The sequence below is a fragment of the Manduca sexta genome, chromosome 26 (assembly GCF_014839805.1).
Source record: "Manduca sexta isolate Smith_Timp_Sample1 chromosome 26, JHU_Msex_v1.0, whole genome shotgun sequence".
Taxonomy (NCBI): Eukaryota; Metazoa; Arthropoda; class Insecta; order Lepidoptera; family Sphingidae; genus Manduca; species Manduca sexta.
The window spans coordinates 18,184,784-18,206,782 of record NC_051140.1 but is presented as its reverse complement, the minus strand read 5'-3'; the positions used below and the strand labels follow the sequence as shown (position 1 = coordinate 18,206,782).

General features: G+C 35.6%; 1 protein-coding gene across 1 annotated transcript in view; it reads right to left on the bottom strand.

Annotated features, from left to right (window-relative positions):
• LOC115453712 overlaps positions 1-21,999 on the bottom strand; it is a 157,924-nt gene that overhangs the window by 69,161 nt on the left and 66,764 nt on the right. The window contains exons 2-3 of the mRNA XM_037443093.1: positions 3,093-3,275; positions 71-207 (exon numbers count right to left, since the gene is read on the bottom strand). Of these exons, the coding sequence (XP_037298990.1) occupies positions 71-207; positions 3,093-3,165 (210 nt within the window). The 5' untranslated portion in view covers positions 3,166-3,275. The remainder of the gene's footprint in view (positions 1-70; positions 208-3,092; positions 3,276-21,999) is intronic.

Below are 21,999 nucleotides of genomic sequence, written 5' to 3'. Positions count from 1 at the left end.
TCTCGGCTTATCCTCAAAAAGGAAAAAGTCGTAGTCCTAACTATCTTAGAAGGAGGTATCAATGACTGACCTGGCAAGCGAAGAGTGCCTCCTTCCACGTGGCCTGCGTGTCGCTGAAGAAGTAGCAGCTGTGCCCCAGCCTGATGAACTGCGGGGGGCACACGTAAGACATCTTCGTGTTGTTCCGCTGACCTTCCACTCTGTGACCTGTCAATAAAATGTCAATTGAAAATAGGCGTATTGTCGAGGCTTCTGATATTTTTTAGGATTTTATGTAAACCACAATTTTATCATTGTGAAAGTCACGTTTTTTTTTTTGAGCAAAACTATAAATACACATAAAAACAAACTGTATTCGTTGCCCCGTACTTTGTAAGGTTTCATAATATGTAGTTAAGTCGTATGTTACACAGTAATTGCACTGATTTTGTTCTTCAATATGGAACGCAACAGTGATTTTAGATACTCGGCAGTACACATAGAAAAAGTGAGTCACCAAATTAGTTTACCTATAGTGGTGAATTCTCGTATAAAAGAGATCTATGGGCTAATTATAGTCCTCATTTATTTTCGTGAATTATCTCTAAAGGTGCTTGGAATTAGAGTCTAACTTCGGACATGAACCAGAACCATTTGCAAATCATAGACAAAAATTAACAGGTCATATGACAGTAAGGTCTTTTAACGGAAGCGCAAATAGCCAACACACCTTAAGTTGAAGTGATTCTGTTGAAATATTGCCCATTGTCTCCTTATCTTGAGGTCAGTAGCTGTTTCTAATCCAACCATTAGTGGGTGGATGACATAAAACCATTGCAAACTTGTTTTTATTCAAGGTCAGACGTTTAAAACCGGAATGGATTTTAGAGCTAGACTCTAAGTTCAATGATTTTAGGAATTTAAATATAGAACGTTTTTTGTTCACCTCTTTGGATGTTTCGTTTGTATTGTCTTTGGTTAAGTGGAATAATGACCACTTATGTGAAGACTGGAAGCAAATAGGCGGGAAAGGTGTTTTTTTGTCGGCATAATTTAATTTACTGTGTAAACATAATTAATGCAAATTTTTATTTCTAAGCTCTCATTTTATTATATTCCGGTTTAATGTTCTACCATTTTATTTCTGCTGAGTTTGATGTCACCAATTTTAGTAAGGTTTTAGGGCATGACCCATGACCTATTATCCCGGCCCAAAGGTAAGGTCACTAAAGCTTAATCTGTTAGCTAGAACGTTTCTACGTACAAAATTAAACTACCTAGGTAATTTCATAATATTTTGTTTCTTAATTTAATAAATATAGGCATTCTATGGTGAGGTTATGATATAGAGATTTTATGTTCGTACGCATGATAACGAATTGAAATAAAATAACAACTTACATGAAAATGCTTACTTTGAAATTCAAATGAGTTTTTAATACGTTAAATGGATTTTGTATGAAAATTGAGGTTTTAACAAAACATGAAACTGATTTAATATAACGTTTAGAACCATTTAAAATACTAAAATGCCCGTATTATGACAAAATAAAGATTAAGCTATTTGTGTTGATTTTGACATCATTGCCAGTAACAGCTACTTTTGCCTAAATTATGACGTTTGTGTTGTGATAACTGTTGTGCCTCATTTATCGCCATTTTCAATAAATGACCCCAATCGCTTTTTCGATCTATCTTAAAAATGGATCAAACGGAACAAAGTATTCATATGACATGCTTACAAATCACTTATACTGAATAATCACTTCGCTGAATAACTTGGCGAATAAATGTGACTGAATAATGAGTAACGATTATACCCGAATAAGCTGTTTACTTTATTCATTTGTACTCGGACAATATTTAAACCAGGCATTATGACTTATTCTAGCGACGCGACGTTTATTTTGTGTCATCTCTTATGAGTTTCACCTTAGCTTTTGCTCTTACTTTTACTATTCTATTTTATAACGAACCTGACTAACTGCCATTTTCAGTAAATGATCCTAATCACTGATTCGATCTATCTTAATAGACATATCAGAACAAAGTTTATTTAGACATGCTTTCAAAAGAATTATTTTGAGTTCATTTATTAAAAACGGCTTTTACTAAGAAAGAAGAATTGTTGCAGTGGTGTATAATATTGCAACTTTGAATAATTTACATATAGCGAGGAAAGATGGAAGTCAAATATGTCAAATATGAATGCGAAATATCTGACATTCTTAGTAAAGGTCGGGTAGAGACAACCTTATACCCACGAGCATACTTGTAGAGATAAATATATAGAGATGAGGAAAGTTATGTATCAGATTATGCAAAAAGGAAATCCTTGGATATTAGTTATGCCTATCGTCAAAGGATACAGGTGTGTTATTAGATACTGAGAGGTTCCAGTGAATTTACAAAACCAAGATATAATATTTACTTTCTTACGCAGAGAGGATATATGTAGTATATATGTGTGATATTATGTACTAGAAGAGGATATAGTGAATTATTTAAGTGAAAATGAGAGTAAATCTTATACTAAGGCAATGAATACGTCAAATCTATGCATTTCTTTGTAATTCTAAGTTCTAGAAAGGAATTGTTCATGGGAAGTGGTATCGCTCATCATTTCTCAATGCTTTTTATTACTAGCCACAGAAGGTCTACGGCTGAATATGGACCAACCCCAGAATCCTCTTAGACTAAGATTTACATTTTTAAAGTTCAAACAGGATGTGATAATTGTGGCGACCGGCGAGAGACCTTTCGTCAGTCAACACTATCTTGACCCCATTACCTTCAGATGCAATGGGGACACTGCTGTGCCTATATTTTGTTGGTGATAGGAAATATTTTATATCCGCTCGGATAGCAACAACCTTTCACAAGGAGTTAAAAATGCCATAGTGGTCCACGCAAGTGTGTCGCGTTCTGGGATCAGCCTGCGTATATCCTGTTCCAACAAGCCGGCATAATCGTGTCGACTGCTGAGGGGTAATCATTTCTCGTCAGTCAACATTCTATTGGACCCCACTACACTTGCCATCAAGTGCAGTGGGGTCAATGTGAAAAAAGATTAAAAAATATAAAAAGGTTTGTAAATAAAATTATGTACTTACACAATGAACTAAGTATGAAGAGCAGTAGGGCGGCAATGGCCATCGTCTTGCGCCTCCTTTCAAGAGCTTCCATTTCGTTAACAGTCACTCACGCACAACGCACAAACACACACTAGTTGCACTTAATATTCATATTTTTGAACACTACGGAATTTGGAATTAGCACATTTTTGGAAGGGTCACCTGTAACAAAGAAAATGGTTTCATTAGTATACATATTTCAAATAGCATCTTACTAATATCTTATGTTACTTATTATTAATATGAAAGATTATCAAAAGGAAGTTAAGGAAGTAGTTCCGAAAATTCAAATTTTTGTATAAATTTGTGACAAATATAATAAATTCGACAATTGAATTTCGGCCACTGGACGTCTAGTAGTTAATATAATTTTTTGTCTATTTAGAGAGATCAAGAAATATTAATAGTTTGCCAAGCTAATCGAATTGTTTGTCTGATGCTTGGTACAATTGTTTGCGGATAACAAATGTTTGTTCCAAGTGGTATTCACTTCACATTCTGCTACTAATTAAAATTCATCCTTGTGAAACTTTAGTTAGGTTTACACACCTGTAGTTAAGTATAACGTCTCTCATAATGATAGGATTTATTACACGATGTTTATAACTTCGGTCACTCCGTTTTTTAATTGCTGCTGCTAGGCGGGAAGTGTGGTACGTTCTTTTAGGGAAAGAAATTTCATGAAAAGCCAAAAGTTTGTGTGAAATGCTTATGTTATTTTGGATGTTGTGGATATGATAGTGGTATTCATTGATACTAACAGCGCAGGTATATATTTAAGCACCGTGCTGACACTGACAGTTGCTGGGAAATATCATGGCCTACATGTGACTCTAAGGCGTACATAGTGATATATCTATACTATTATATAAAGCTGAAGAGTTTGTTTGTTTGTTTGTTTGAACGCGCTAATCTCAGGAACTACCGGTCCAAACTGAAAAATTCTTTTTGCGTTGGATAGCCCTTTGTTCGTGGAGTGCTATAGGCTATATATCATCACGCTATACCCAATAGGAGCGGGGCAGTAATGGCTAATCTCAGGAACTACCGGTCCAAACTGAAAAATTATTTTTGCGTTGGATAGCCCTTTGTTCGTGGAGTGCTATAGGCTATATATCATCACGCTATACCCAATAAGAGCGGGGCAGTAATGGCTAATCTCAGGAACTACCGGTCCAAACTGAAAAATTCTTTTTGCGTTGGATAGCCCTTTGTTCGTGGAGTGCTATAGGCTATATATCATCACGCTATACCCAATAGGAGCGGGGCAGTAATGGCTAATCTCAGGAACTACCGGTCCAAACTGAAAAAATCTTTTTGCGTTGGATAGCCCTTTATTCGTGGAGTGCTATAGGCTATATATCATCATGCTATGACCAATAGGAGCGGAGCAGTAATGAAACATGTTGCAAAATCGGGGAAAATTATGAGTTTTGAGAGCTTCCGTTGCCTGCGCTGCGTAAACGGTTAAAGTTATGCAACAATGATGTATGACGGGATTGTTTCACTTAAAAAGTTCTAAATAATATAACAAAAGTCCCCCGCTGCATCTGTCTGCCTTAACGTGTTAAACTCAAAAACTACCTAACGTATTAAGATGAAATTTGGTATGGAGACAGTTTGAGACCCTGGGAAGAACATAGGCTCCCGGGAAACTACTATTTTTATAACGGAAAACTTTAGCCTGAAAAACTTTATAACGCGGGCGGAGCCGCGAGCAAAAGCTAGTATTATATATTTGTTTAAATAGATTTTGCTAATCACAGTACCTAACAGGTAAATATAAAACTAAAGTTTACTGTTAATTAAAATGAACTATGCGCACCGGTTTTTAATAGTTCAAACATACCGTTTAATAGTCGCATTAATTTGTTTACGATCTGAATCTAGGTTTAGTTTTATTGCCTAGACTTTCTGAACATAAACAATGTAAGCATCAGGTTATAATTGAATCATAACTAAGGCGTTAGAATTTATTATACCTCTGATTCAAGAAACTAGCAAATTGTTCGCGTGGTGGTAAGCGCCATGAATGCCAATAAATAAAACTTTTAAAAACTATGTTTTACAAAGCGCTGGGGAATATTGCACGATCCTTGTCACTCTGAGACATAAGTTGTATTGACAAATAAATAATCTACGTAAATGGCCTATAAGAGTAACTGGCTAATCGTTCCTCCTAACTAAATCATAAGAGCGAATCACAGATCTACCTGGCCAATACGCCAGTACCAATCGAAACGGACTTTCACACTAGAAGCCGACCCAGAAGTGTAGGTAAGGCATGCAATATTACACTGAAAAATAATTAATGATTCTCAGTGCCTGGTCTCTGTCAATTAACAATGCATATGTCAGTTTACATTTACGGGAGTGCCATTGTCTATTTGTGACGGTTCCTTTCTACAGCTAATCATACGCCATGGCGCTTTCGCTTGCATACGCGTTAATTAGTTTAGGCTTTATGTTTTGTTCCTGGTAATGAAGTAGGTCTTAGTCGTATCTTTATGATATAGCAGATGAGTAAGCGGATTATGAGATGTACGAGAGATATTCAATAATGCAATTCCTACCGGCTTTCCTTTTGTAATATATGTTAGTAAACTATTAAATAAATTATATTATTACCAAATAAATAGTTAATGTTACAGCACAATGGGCTGTACTGGAAGTATATATAATTAGTATTAGTACCTATATTTGTTTTGAGTTCTGTTTCGGAAAATTTTAAACTAAACCACAAATATGTGGAGATCGCCTATACACTTACTAGCAGAATCGTGGGTCATGCTACTGTGTCTTATACAGATATAGGAATGAAATTCAGCTTGGAAAGTGTATGTTTCGGCCTCTGGAAATGTCGTTTATTATGCGAAACGTAACAACTGTCACTAATTCACGTTATGTGAGACAGGACCACAACATTCCACCTGGCTTTAGTTAATGTAGAAACATCTGTGGCTCTACCATTAATCAAAGTTACCGATTAATGCTTATGTTTTTTTTTAATTCAGTGTTTGTAAATTTCTGTTTATTAAATTTATAACACACATACACTCACGCATTTTTATTGCCGAAGGGGTAGGCAGAGGTGCAATTAGTGCAGTTACTTTTCGCCGCGTGTATTCCGTCCGATGATGCGATGGGCGCGAGTCTATCGTCATATCCGATAAATATTCCAGACTCCGGGTCGATACTGAGAATGACAACCTAAAATCAGTTTGCCAGACCTGGATTCGAATCCGAGACTTATCAGCGAATTTCGTACCACGCTTTCAATACAACTAAGCGACGTAGGAAGCCTAAATAAATTAGACTAATAAAACAGGTTGAAAATGCGAATTACCCAAAGATTTCTCTCGTTCCAGGAATCAACCACATTCTCTTTACCCAGCTGTCGTGAAACGTTTAGTAATAAAACACTGGTGGTTTCATAGCACTAGATTCTAGATCGTAACTAAGTGCTAGAACTAATGGCTCTGCGGGAACATCTGAGTAAATAACTCAAGTACCGCAAAACGTGGCGGCAAAAACGTTAATTATTCCGCTCTATCGACGTATACATGCTTTGCATGCTTTTTTTGCTTTATACATACTATTTTTGGATCTGGGACTGGATCAAAATTTTGCCGTCATTACCGCATGTACTCTAGATAAGCCTGACAAGACAAGAACAAAACAATAGTCTAGCACCACGTGTAAACACGGTATCCAGTTTATGCCAAAATATAGCAGTACCCTAACAATATTACAAGAGCTCTGTGTTATTCGTCTCAATGCGGAGCGGAAGGCATATTATTAAATGGGCTAAGTTTTATCCTCCACGTATACTGCTGGGTTGGTAAGATAATCTTCAACAACAATTGAGTCTTTTGCGGGCTTAAATTTAGAAAACCCACCAAAGTGGCCATTCTTTAAAAATTTGAGTCTATTTCTAGAACTAACATAAGTCATGCGCCAGTACTTCCTCTAACGATCGCACTAAAACACGTATTGGCACATTTAACCAACTTTCATACACCACGGCGGGTGGCGATAAAGTGAAACGGCCAAAGTTAATGGCGCCCATGATTTATGAGCCAGTTTGACAGTTAGGGCCACTACACAATACATTTAGCGATCGGCGATTGCGACGCGACGCTGTATAGCGTTTGGCAACTCGTTTAAACGTTTCAAAATGGCGCCTCTTTCGACCTTCAAAAGCAGTTACGTTAGTGGGGTTTTTAAATCATTTTTGAAGGCTATAACGCTCAGTAAATTGCTTGAAAATCATTAAACATATATTTTTGGAAAATGTGTTTTTGATACTTTTTATTACTAACGAAGGCAGACAATCTGATATACTCTTAACGGTAAATGATCATCTTCGCCCAAGAACATAACCCAACACGTCACCTACCTCTTATTACGTATCATGTATAAGATATTTACTTTAGACCAGAACATTATCATATTTTAAATATTTATGCATTGAACCTATCTGGCAATCGCCAGTCGCTAATGCTGTACTGTCGCCTTAAATAACATTAGGAACAGATCGCTCCCCCGAGATGACATGTATTGGAAAGCTAAAGATGAATGTATTGATCATTATGAGGGCGCACTATACCAGTTGAGTATTAGCAACTTGACAGTACATTAAAGAATATTGCACACTATGAATAATTTTAAAGGTAATATGAATTCTATTAGGGCATTAGGCCAGTATCGTAAAAGTTCGCTTATTAGCATACAAGTCTGGAATAATATTTTTTAATATTACGGACAGTTTATAAGGATGTCGGTATCTTTTCAGTAAATAAAACAGTTTACACCCGGTAAAATAGCACTATGAATCAACTTGCGTCAAACCTGCCTGATCGATCGTAATTCATTGGGTTTTAACGAGTTTCCTGCAGGAAACACTATTAATTTTACGTAAATATGAATATTTCAGTTACAGATCGAACCTCTATTATTGGCTTGAATTATTCACGTCATGAAATATAAAAAAGTCATGTTGAAACTAAAAGTTTACTCTTATCTTTTGATCAGGAATTCCCCTGGTGTTTTTATACGGTTACTTCTCTTGGATTGTCCTTATACGATGTCCTTATCTTCATTACATAAGTATTGAAAGCATTTGAGACGTTCCGGTTGGTTTACGATTAAAAGCAAATCCTTGGAAGGTCGTTCCAACTCACGCAGGATTTAAATATTTAAATTTAGAATCTGTGTCACTAACGATCACGCAAAATCTACGTTTCCGCATAACAGTAACTCTTTTCGTGATTACTCTACCGTAACTTGCAACGCAAGATCGATTTTGATGAACATTACAATTAAAAAATTACACGCTCTAATTCTGGGTAATGGTGCGTGTACAATGTAATCAGCCCAGTGGGTGTTGCGTGAAAAAACATTGTTGGGATGGAAACTGACATTGCTAAGCGTTTTGGGGACTAACATTTTTCTTATGCAACTGCGTGATAGTTCGTTCGCTTGATGTTCAAAGCTACAGTAAATAGTTGGAGTGGGAAGTTTGATTGACAATGTACTGCATGCTGCGTTTGGGCCTTAATATTTTACTATTGTAAATGTAACTGTTACCTAACTATAGTTCTTTTACCTTTTATATTCTAACTTGTGTAGGCATTTGCTTCTTTTTTATCTTTCTAACTTAGAAAAACTTCTAATAATATCTGACCAAGCTTGACCTGAGTATCGATTATAAAAAGTGGTATTTGTAACCGCACGTATCGATTTCAGGATAGCAGGTTGATTGGCAGGTCGGTGCACTGACGTCTATTGTAACACTATCTAACCGCAGGATGGTCCGACAGACACCACCTCCGCGAGAAGTTATATAGAAATGGTTTATTTTTATCCGATACATATTAATGGATTTGTGCGAGAAATAATATATGTATTTTTTTCGAAAATATTAGAGTAATGAGTAATTTCATGCCAACTTTCCTTACAAACGGAAGCAGTGTTACCTAGAACTTCGGTTTGCAGAGCATTACATGACTACTCATACGTAATTCCCTAAGTTTAATCTCAGGTCGTCCAGACTGCTGTTGGCAGATGAAATTGCAGATACCTATAGCAACAAGGCCTAGACAGACAGAATGATTGGGAAAGTAGGAGCATATTTAATATATATTTTTTCTACTTGCACGGTGAAGTGAGCCCCCTGCCCACTGCTCCTGATGGTAAGTGGAGTGGGGTCCAATAGAATGTCGACTGACGAGAGATGATTACCCGTCGGCAATCAAAAATGAATATACTGCATAATGATTTCTTATGTTTACGCGAATGTTAGACATTGAAATTAAACTAATTTTCGGATTCTATCGCGATGTTATTGCGTAGATCGGACCACCAACAGCTAAAATTTTAAAAAAAAATTAAAAAAAGTTGTATAATTGTAAAATGTAGGTAGATATTGTAACTTTGACTTTACGGATGAACAACACCTCAGTCCCCCCCGTGACCATGAAGGCTGCAAAGTCTTCGAAACGTCGGGAGAAAATAAAATACTAACACCGCGATAGAATTCGAAAATTAGTTTAATTTCAATGAATATACTGACCTGTTGGATCTGGATATACACAGGCTGATTCTGGAAATCGACACATACGTGAGCCACTATGGCGGGTTTTAACACCTTGTGTACGGTGGTCGCTATCCGGGTGGATATAAAATATAGGACATATTACCATCAGCAAATATCTTCATCTTATTACATATCTACTATAATGCCACACCCAGGCGTGAGAACGTATGCATGTCTACCGGTTTAACGTTATAAGAATATTGCAGTAATTTACGACTATATATAGCGATTCCAATGTTAATGATTACGTAATTGGTATTTGTTGTTAGGAGCAATTAGAACCATAGACTAACGAGATCTCTGCTTCGTCCACGTGACTTCTCTGTTAGTCTATGAATGTTATTTTTTTAATTGTGTAATTAACAGTGTAAAGGTAACACGATTATAATGCCTTATAAAAATGTAATAGAAATGTGTAGAATTTCAATGATTTCTTGTCATACACAGGAAATGTATCGGATATTTATGTTGGTATTCAGACGCCATGCTATTTATCCTGATGCCATAAAGTATTTATTATATTATTATCCTATAGGTATGGAATTTTATTTAAAACTGTCATCACAAGTGTAATGAAAGCCTATATTTAAGATGAAACTGGGGCGTTCTAGAATATCGTAGATTTGAATTCGGATATTATTTTTTTTGGTTTTAAACATCTAATTTTAATTGTCAAGGATTGTTTACGCGTGATATTATAAATCTCTAACACCTTATAAAACTTCGAAGCACTTGTGCATTATTTGCAGCTTACATTTTCGATATAACAGCATACAGACTTGACATTGCACTGATATTGAACCTATTACCGCAACAAGCTACATCAAAAAGAATTGCAATCACTCATATTCTAATAACAAACATCATACGCCCACCCAAGTTCAGTTAACGTGAAAATCATGATTTATGCTTTAAACACGTTGATATACGTTTTAAAATGCATTGTGTTTATTGCAGTGTAATGTTCAAAGAGTAACGAGCCCTCGTTGTGACGGGGAGAACTCTCGTGGGTTGAGTGCATTGTGGAGCGGACGTATTAGGGGAAACGTGTCACTGTACGGACAGCTTCAAAATTAATTTAATTTTATCCTAAGACGGGATAGACTACATTAGACTAAAAGCATAGGTAACCTAATAAATATGGTTTACGTCTATCATCCTAAAAATTAATCAGTCGCAGCTCGGAGCCAAGAAGTTGGCCGTGTGATACCCTCGTGCCTCGAAAAGCACGTAAAGCCGTTAGTCCTGCGCCTGACCCCTCTCCAGTCATGTCGGATTGCCGTTTCACCGGATTATGTGGGTGAAGGAACACATAGTGCATTTCTGTATTGCGCACACACTTGTGCACTATAATATATCCTGCGTACCTGGCTGGTCTCCGTTGAGATTGGCCTTCATGGCCGAAATTCAGTTAGGAAGGAATTAATGGTGGACGTAAAGAAGTCACGTTTCTCGACGGTCATTAGAAATATGTTACATTTTCTTAGTTGATGGAGACGGATTTATTCTAGAACGCGGATTATAAGAAACACCACATACGGCGCATATATGAATCATGAAGCATTTACGGGTAAAAAAGTCTAGTATAGATCTGTAAGTAATACCAAAATCAAAAACCTATAGGTGGGTAGTATACATATCCGACCCCCCATTCCCTGGAACACATCCCTGTACCTCTCTTTATCTCGCTTTTAACAACGTGGCTCTGAGTAGCGCCATATGCAACGCTTATTGCTTTAAGAAATATTACATTAGCTTTGAAATATCGCCGTATCCAGGTCACCTTAGCAATGTCAAAGGAGACTTGGTAATCTTACAATAGGAACATAAGAGGTTCTTAGGTATTGTGAATTGGATTTAAACATAAATCTTTTTGTGTTGGAATGAATTATATAAATTAAAAAAATACTATAGCGTTTATATATTATAGCGTTAACCCATAATATAATAGTATTAAAACAACGATTTATCATTCAAAACGATTGCAATATATTTGTCAATACTTTTGCATTTTAAAGATAATCATTCCGGCATTTGATATTTCCTTATATTAATCTTTGATTGATTTTCATTAAAGTAATTGTAATTTTGTTAATACAGATTATTAGAATAAGTTTTTAATCTTATCAACTGGAATAACGATATTGAGCCACGTTTTGGGATTTGAAATTGGAACTTATTTTTATTTTTAATCTTTTTAATTAATTATCTATAAAAAAATACATAATATATATTTTGTCATATTTTTTTGTTATGATGATTATAATTTAAAAAAAATATAAACCTAAGGAATTCTTTACATATTGCCAGTCAATTTTGACGATGACGAAATCGATTGTTTAAACAAATGTTTGAAATAGAGCAAACAAAGTATGAAACAATGTATTGGGCGGATGTGTAACAACCTTCAAGGGCTCGGTACATCCATACAGTAATAACAGTGGTCGTAAACCGGCGTAACCGAATCCTAGCATAAAAATATCTCAATGTCATGTAAACAAATGTATCGATAAATACGTGGAATTCATAGTTTTATTTATGACGTGACCGATTTAAAAATAGGTTAATTCGACAAAATTCTATTTATATCTTTGCTGGTAGGATACTTGTATCCGTTTGGGTAGCGACTATCATACACATAGTATAAAACCCGCCATAGTGGCCTATGTGTGTCGTGTTTCGGGATCAGCTTCTATATACCTAATTTTGAACAGGCCGGCATAATGGTGTTAAATATCAAATAAATGTGAAACTTTGTGAAAAGGTTTGGATGGTTAAACGCAAAAACAACTGAACGGATTTGGAGAAAATTTGGGTACAGAGATAGAGCATGTCCTGAATTACAATTAGGTTACTTTTATCACAGTAATTTGTTCCCGTGAAAATAGATGGCGCTGACGACGTACAGGTAGCGCTACAAATCGCTACAGTATTTTGACGCGGGCGAAGTCGTGAACAACCCCCAGTGCTATCTTATGCAAATTCTTGACTTTGATTAACAATTGTCATTTTATAATTTACATAATTTTTACAGTTATCGAGACAGGACATTTATATCAGAGGAATTTCAATGTTAATTAAAGATACTACCTTGAAACAATAAATACTCACCTCACTAAAATGTCAATATTTAAATAACGCAGTTTTGTTAATCAATTTATTTATTTGCTATCGAATTTAATTCCTGTTGTAAATACAATAGCGGTTGACGCTAGCCGACAAACATGACGAGCCGACAACGTAAATTATTTTTGAAAAGGTATTAAATATAAAGCTTTTTGCAAGGTACTTAGTTTTCGAATTTTGCAAGATAATTATTTATTACATATACTAATTTGTGGGTATCTGCACGTATGTGGTCTTTTGGGACGCGCCACCCCATGATTTATTTTTGACCTGCATTTACATTCAGTTCTGTGAAATCATTGTTTCAACTGCATTTGTGGTCATTCAATATGAGTGATAGGTTATTATTAAACTATGACAAAACCACAAACAGCTGGCTTTATATTTCATAGGATTATGTGATTATAAGCATGTCACACATGCACTGTGACGTCATGACACGGTCACGAGTGTATTTAGGTATGTATAAATACAGCCTTATCAAGTATATGACGTGTAATTTATCTTGTGGTTATTTTATATTGCGGTTTCAGTGGGTAAATGTTTATTACAACTGGGCTTTCATTCACTGTTCACACACAAGTAAATAATAAAACAAAATGCAAATCACCCGCCTTGCTAATAGAGATTACATACTATGTATTTTCGCAAATTCTCCATTGAGAACAGCTAGGATGGCCATAGCTTTAATCTAGGATGTCCCTATAATTATTCACGCAATTTAACCCTTTGATAACCAATAACAGAGCAACAAAGATCCCAAGTCAATATCAAATCAGTAACAGGCGGACGGTTCAGTGGGCTTTCATAATTGCTTGATCAATATTAATGGACGTGAGACGGCGTTACCTTGATTGACGACGTGATTAAACGTTTCCGACGGGACGATGCGCACAAGCCTCGCGACTTTGTATTGTCTATTTATATGATTGAGTATTTGTATTGAATAATGTAATGTCTATAGCTACTATAGCTATAAGATTAAGTTATATTACCGCAGTATCGATTTCATTAAACGATTCGAATAGAGATCCAGTTTTTTAATTGCGAAAATGGACCAATCTGAATAAAGTAATTTTTGACATCCTTACAACTGAATTATGAATGGTTTATTTTATTGTTCGGATCGTTAATTGAAAACGTTAGTTGCTGTCAGTTTTACTACTATTTTACGTATTTCTGTGAATGTGTAGGCAATAAAAATTGTAGATATTTATGGAGGGAAATAACATATAGACGTTATCGCTGACGATCTAAAGTTCGGCCTTTATCACATCATGAGAGATAACAGCTTGAAAATTAATGTAGGTGTGTTGCATTTCTATGAAATCTTTCGGCGATAAAAAAATATGCAATCTATACACAATTTTGTTCCTCAAAATTTTATAATAATGTAATAATATCAGCCCTGGATTATATACTGTCGCTATGCTGGGCATGGGCCTCCTCTACTACTGAGAGGGATTAGGCTTTAATCCACTACGCTGGCCTAGTGCGGATTGGTAGACTTCACACACCCTCAACATAAGAGAACTGCTCATGTATTCAGGTTTCCTCACAAAGTTTTCCTCACAGTTAAAGCAAGTGAAAATACACACAGAATGCATAAATAAATATAAAAAAGTCAGAGGTACGTGCCCCTTGGGTTTTGAACCTGCGGACATTTTTCTCGACAGTCCGTTACACTTCCAAATAGGTTATAGCTGTTATTATTCACTAAAACTCTCAAAATAATTACCCTTACAAGTTAAGAAACTAATACGATAGTTGCCTAAAATGGTTCTACATGCAAATATAGAGTTGTGCTTAATCAAGAGGGTGTGCCTTTATATTTAACCTACTAGATAAGTCGAACTATTAATTTCATTTAACGACATACAATTACAACATATCTAACATGTCAAGTAACTTAAAGCATTATGATGCTGGATTACTATTACAAGGTTCTATGTTAAGTCCATTTGTTGGACAAATTGAATTATATATCACATGATTTTGACTTTGCAGTAAAAAAATCATCCCGAAAGACAAATAAAGGGGGAACCAGGAATTTTAATTTTTTTCTAATATGAAAATTTCAAATATTTTTTTTCCATCATAAGTAAAAATTTACATAGAACCTTGTACAAGTTAGCCGGCGATATATAATTGTACAAATTGTACATAATATTATAATATTTGTAACAATTATGTATTTACCTGCACTTATCTAATTTTAATTTGCATGTAATTTGCCCTCATACTACCTACAGTTAGGGTTGCCACCATCGTGAATTAGCTGGCCCAGGAATATTTTTTGTCACCCATCTTATGCTGACGTATTTGTCCAAGTATTTGCGCCTTTTGGTCAAAGCAATAAGAACTTAGTACTCTTTATTTATGTTAGTTGTTACATTGACATTCACTTAAATAAGCCAAACGTGGTGCCAGCTTTAGACGAAGGAAAAATCGTTATTGCACAATAAAGCGTTCTTCAAAGCGGGCATACATACCTACATGGACATTAAGTTAAATTTAAAATCAATCGTGATTACGCTAAGTATCCCCGGCTAGGTCGGAATACATCGAAGCCCGGACATACACTATCTAAACTCCAGGACAATCCTGGAGCGTGGCGCTACCTAGAACAATTTCATGAAACGTGAGAAAGCAATTATGCGGAGCAGCATACTGCACTCGTTGCAAGTCACGTCTTATAATCAACTTTGTTGGAAACAAGGTAATTACCGTCAGTTGGTGTGCTTGTACTGTAAAAATACTTTACAATTTTAATAACACTTTCAAGCTTTTTTCAAAGGGGTGGGCTAAAAGTTTACAAAATGATATACACACTGATGTCTTTTATCTCATTATACGCCGTTAGTATTCCGTTCCATGGTGTGATGGGGGTAAGGAAACAATATCAAGTGAATTTAGCAATACCTTCGGGTTGACAATACAACTCATTTACCACTTGTGTCAACATCTGTTAATTTATTATCGAACATACTTTCGCAAAACTATCATTAGTCTGTCATTAAAGGGAAATTCTTACGTTTTCTCACTTTATCGACGTTTTTAGTACATTTATTGATACATACAAATTATAATCACTTTTCAATTTAAGTACCAAACTCGTTATGTTATTGATTTGAATAAACTTTGCAGTTGCATAAATTACTTATAATGACTCGAATAATCTTTGCAGCTACATAACTTACTTAAAAAATTATTAGTTTGTATAAAAATAAACAAAATACTGTCCACGATTTAGAATTAGGCAGTGTATATAATTACAATTGGTTTTATGTGAACTGGAGTAGTTACAAAATATGAGCAAAGGAAAAAATAAATAAAGTTTTAAAAAAATAACATTATTAATTACGCTTATGTATGAAAGTAATTTTTAATCAATAAAAACGAACGAATAAAGTCTTGCACATAAAAACGCGAATAACTGCAAAATATAATACCGTGGTTGCCGAAATATCGATTACCACTATCAATTTCTCATTCAGCCGTTGCTATTTTAAACTTATCGTCAACCGTATTTAATAAATAAAACGAATTTATCTCGCAAGTCAGAACTACTCGAATAGAACACAAAAATTCGTTTCATGTGTCAGCATCGACTAAAATATCGATATTAGAATTCGGAGAACTACGAGACCTCGTTACAACTCTTTTGATATTGTAAGTGATAAATCTCACGCTGAAGAATGAAGATTTGCGGTCTTACGAACTATTTGCACTAAACATTAAAGTGATGTTACTGGATCAAGGCGACCTGGATATCCATTGTGAAGTTTTATTTACGTTTCTGATTGAATTTAGGTTTTTTGGACTACTGACAGCTCGTTCGTTTGAAGTTAAGCGCCATTCATAAACATAAATAGAGATACCACCAAAATTTCTTTTACAAAAGACCGTATGATTTAAATCTGTAAGGTCATAATCATAATCATAATCTTTTATTTGCATTAAATATAGGTACAAAACATAGGATGGTAATATAATTTATAAGTTCCGATACATTCTGCTAGATGGCGTGCAAAAATTAAGCTTTGTAAATTTATAACATCTAAGACTGTCAGAACACACAAAAGGATTCCTGACTTGAGTATCCACGGGGCTTGGACCTACAGAGTACAGAGGACATGCACTGCCATCGAACTAAGGAGGCGATGGACGGACCAATGATCATAATTTCTTTAGTTTCGTTTAAACATAAGCAGTGCTTTTGGGTGTACGGAAAAGTGACTCCACTGCACCTGATGGTAAGTGGCGTGGGTGCAATAGAATGATTAGCCCTAGTAGAAGACACAATTATGCCGGCCTGTTGGTACTGGATATTCACAGGCTGATACCGGAACGCGACACACTTACGTGGGTTACTATAGCGGGTTTTAACACCTTGAGGCGGTGTTCGTTATCCGTGTTATATAAAATATACCCAACAGCAAATTTTAAATCAATCGAACCTAACAGTGGTTGCACACTAGTGGCTGAAGTAAAAGCCTCAAAGATCAGAATACCCAAGACTCCACTGCCATTGTTTTTAGGCGATGATCACTTACCGTCAGCTGACCCATTTTCGTTAATCTATAAAAATGGCGACCGTGGGAGAAATTCTAAAGCCGTCTCACTAGTGGGTGTACTTTAAAACAAAACATTAAATATATTTATAGTGTACACAAACGTCAAAATGGTGAACGCTAAAAGAGTTAACTATAAACATAAATTATGATGTTTAGTAAATATTTTCTTTCCAGATTGTGTGTTTCTTTAACGTTTATATATTTCAGAATAATTAGCTAATACAGTTTAAGAAGGTTATGTCTTCGGTGAAGGAAAATACCGTGAGGAAACCTAAGAATTTAGGTTAGGTGAAATCTGCCTATCTGACCTAGTCTAGTGCGACTTAGGCCTAATGGCTAATACAAATTTCTTTTCTGTAAGAGAATAGTGTTCTCTGTCGAAATCTCACGTAATCCCCGTAATGATGCCTTTTTCTCTCTCCGGTACACTTAATAATTTGATAATATAACATTATTTAGTTGGTATTTGACCAGTAAAGCAGGCCGGCATAAGGCTTGACTATCAAGCTGCGTCTCTCGTTGCTCGATAATTTAGACTATGCTTATTATTAATGTACTCATTTTACGTATCAGATTAAAATAACATAGTCCGAATTCGATTCCATAGTGTCGAGTTTGTTTTATTATTGATATTAAAGTCGAGTGGGTTTCTATGAATGCTACAATAAATCAGTATACACATTTATATTCATTTAGATTTCTAAGAAGGTTTATATTATTGCAATTTTATATGGTTGGTCGTCTGTGAGTTGTGTGCTAGTCAGTGTAGCATATGCTTTGTTTTTTTTTTTCATGCAGGTTCTGTTCCAAGCATGTTAGCTCACTAAGCATAAGAGTAATCTAATTTTTAAGGTGATGAGCGCAGCAAAGTAATTTTTAATAGATATTATTACTAGTGGTAGGATATATTTTATATCCGCCCGGATAGTGATCACCGTACACAAGGTGTGAAAACCCGCCATAGTGGCTCAAGTAAGTGTGTCGCGCTCCGGGATCAGCCTGTATATATCCGGTTCTAATACGCCAATATAATTGTGACTGTCGAGAGGTAATCATCTCTCGTTAGTCGACATTGTATTGGACCCCACTCCACTTACCATCTGGTATGATGTTCCTAAGGAGTACCTATTTTCTAATTCAAAGTTTTGGTTACCATCAGGTGTGATGTTCCTAAAGAGTACCCACTTTCTGATTCGTAGTTTTGGGTGTTGTTGCATTATAGACTGTCTTGTTTGCTAGCAGGCGAACTGCTATTATACAATTGTATGATATATATGGAAGCCCTTGATACAAATCGATCGTAACTATGTGAAAACAAATAAAAAATATGATGATGATGATAACGGATTGTTTCTGTATCTGGTTTGATGTTTATTTTCTATCTCGTAAATGTAGCTCACGTTGTTGCGCAAACGTTTTGCAGTTTCGTGTTTGATTATTGACGACCGCCCACGACATGTTATATTGTTTAAAGGAAAATAAAATTATCATACGACTGAGTTTCTTGGTGCATCGCTTAAGATCATTAAGTTTTTCAAAGGTGCTAGGTATTGTAGTTTACAGCGTCTGTGTGGCGCCTTATCTACTGTGAATAGCTCGACTGAGACTGTTGGCAGTGGCAATTTTGTATAACGTTTTGCACGACCACCAAGATTTCCGAAGACATCTATCCCTTCCCAATCACTGATCTATCTTATAAGTCAACAATGCACCTTTGATAATTGGCAGTATAGGTGGTATTGACTACTTACGGTAAGCTTTTCTCCTTCCGCCATACAAAAATAATGTAACATTGCCAATGAATGCATAACTCGTATCATGTGGGGCGACCAATTATAACTCAAGTTTTGGGACAAGTCCTAATTAACGGCTCTCACTCGCCTGACATTTGCACCGACCTCGCCGGTATCGCATGTTAATTATAAAACATTTATTTTAAATATTTATGAGGATTTTATAGCCTTAATGGGCGGGGCCGAATCGTATAAATGTTAAAATCAATTGTAGCAGATTTTTTTTTTAATATAATTATAGTTCACTTAATTTTGATTCATTTATACGCAATATTTGTTCTTTAAAGTTCTGCATGGTGCTGCCGTTGTTTAGCGGTCTTGCCTTATCGTCCAGTAAGCGGTTTACTCATCTCGTAATTCAGTTGCATAAAATAATACAACAGAAATAGTAGATCTGTCCGGCCTTGGTGGATTTGTTGGACATCGTGCCATTCATTACTTGTTTGGGTAGACAGATTCCCAAGAAACGATCTGGTTTCGGCATTACAGACTTTTTGATGTGACGTGTTTATTTTTTACGAAACTCAATTTTTGTGTGTTTACATATAAATTTTGAGAATTACTTTATTATTAGTTTCTCTATATAACTGGTAGACAGTGTATGTAAAATAAACTGCGATTTTATGAATTAAAATTACACGAGGTTCACAAAAATGTATTACCGATAAGCGCAGTTTGACGTCCACCTGCAAGGACAGACGACTTGATAAAGGTTGCAGTAACACGTTGGATGCAGGTCGCTTTCGACAGGTTCGCCTAGAAATCTTTGGGGGAGGCCTATGTTCAGCAGTGAACTTTATGTAGCCAATGATAATTATGACGATGAGGTTTACACAGATAACTAATATTGAGTTGATTTTATTATTTAATCTTCTAACAAACATTTTAAAGTACAGACCTTAACTCTACATCTCTTTTCGGGCTAATTTAATAAAGGCATATTAATATCGATAAAATAACCAAATAATCGCCTAATCTATGCTACTTTTGTCTATGAAATAACTATAGAACTTCTTCTACATTTTTATGCTACCATCATAAATTTAAACAATAACCAGATGACTAGCAACACTGTTTCATTAAAAAGCTTTCGAGTGGATTAGATAATATATTGGTATATCAAAGTCTATCTGCGGATTACGATAAACCGCTATATTTTTAGCGCTAAAACCATTTGGCGACTCGAGATGTAATATAAAATGTGATGACGTGGGGAGATGACGTCATAAACACGATGACGTCACGTCATGCGATTTGGAATACCGAAATAACTTGTAGCCACTGTCGACTCATGAGTAGGCCACGAGGCTGGATCACTGTTCCGTAGAAAGCAGAAAGACACTAAGTAGTAGATTTTCTGGAGCGTTTCGTGTGTATATTGTCTCCTTTTTTATTGTTTTGTTCATGACTGAAGGTCGTGCCTGCTTTGGTAAGTCTTGGTGGTCGCGCTGGCTATCTGCTTCCACTTCATTCTGTCTTTGTCTATCGCATCTGTAACTGGAATTCCCATGTCTGATGGCGTCAGGCCATTATAGACCATTTATTGACTGTATTGTGATCCTTAAAATTGGGATAAGTTTGCCGTTGTCGATGTTAAAGAGCGACTGTGCTGATTTAATGTCAAATCGATGAATGAAACCCGCTGTGAAAATGCCGCTATTGCCGTTTTGTGTTGCTGAGATTCCCATGTGGCTGAATTACCAAACTCCATCACTCCCTACCGCTCCCTTTTCTAATAACTTTCGTCTTTAGAGTCTGAACCGAGCTCACAATTAATCTGCTGTCTCGCTGATGGTTACCACTTGATATTAACATCCACATGCTAATACATAGGAATCAGGGTTCTGCCATTACAAAAAGAGTCTTAACATTCATCAGATTAATGATTTATGTTTACGCGAATGTGAAACATTGATATAAAACTGTTTTTCGGAATTTATTGCGGTTCATTTATAATTTTCTCCCGATGTTTTGAAGACTTTGCAACCTTCATCGTCACGGGGAGGACTGAGGTGTTGGTTCGACTAGTCAAAGTTATAATGTCTACCTAGATTTTTTTTAACTGATAAAAAAACCGAAATAAATATTTATTTCAATGTACATTAGAATAACTACAAGATGAACATTTCGGAAATGTAAGATGTTTATTTCTTTATATATGAATAATAAAGGTAGTTATTTCAGTACTGTTTGGTTATACAACACGCTTGTTTTGAATTAACGAACGATTTTGCGATAAAGCTAATAATATCCGACTTTAGTTGCTTCCTATGTTAAAAATAAACATTGTAAACACCTATCTGTAGCATTGTAAAACGTGTTTATATATAACTAGCTGACCCGACAGACGATGTCCTGTCAACGATGAATTTGCAGCGCGCATTCTGTCAATCGCTGAAAATAACTTTTTTTAAATTTTCTTACGTTCCGCTCAACTTCCTTAATTTTTTCTTTCATAAGATCCTTCTCCTGACAATAACAAACACAACAAAAAAAAAATAGTGAGATCGGTCCAGCCGTTCACGCGTGATGGCGTGACCAAGGGAAATAGAGATTCATTTATACTTAGTCTGGCCATAAATACTGTTACACTTAATTATAAAAAAATATTACATTTGAATTTCGAATCTGTCATTTTTATACGATTGTTCATTGTGTTTTCTCATTTTGGCGCCAATACATTGTAAAATATTTTGCGATATTAAAATGGTGTGGGGTGATAAAGAGAACCGAATCGCTGTGATAGCATTACACAAAGTAGGTATGGAGCCAAATGCAATTTTTAAAACTCT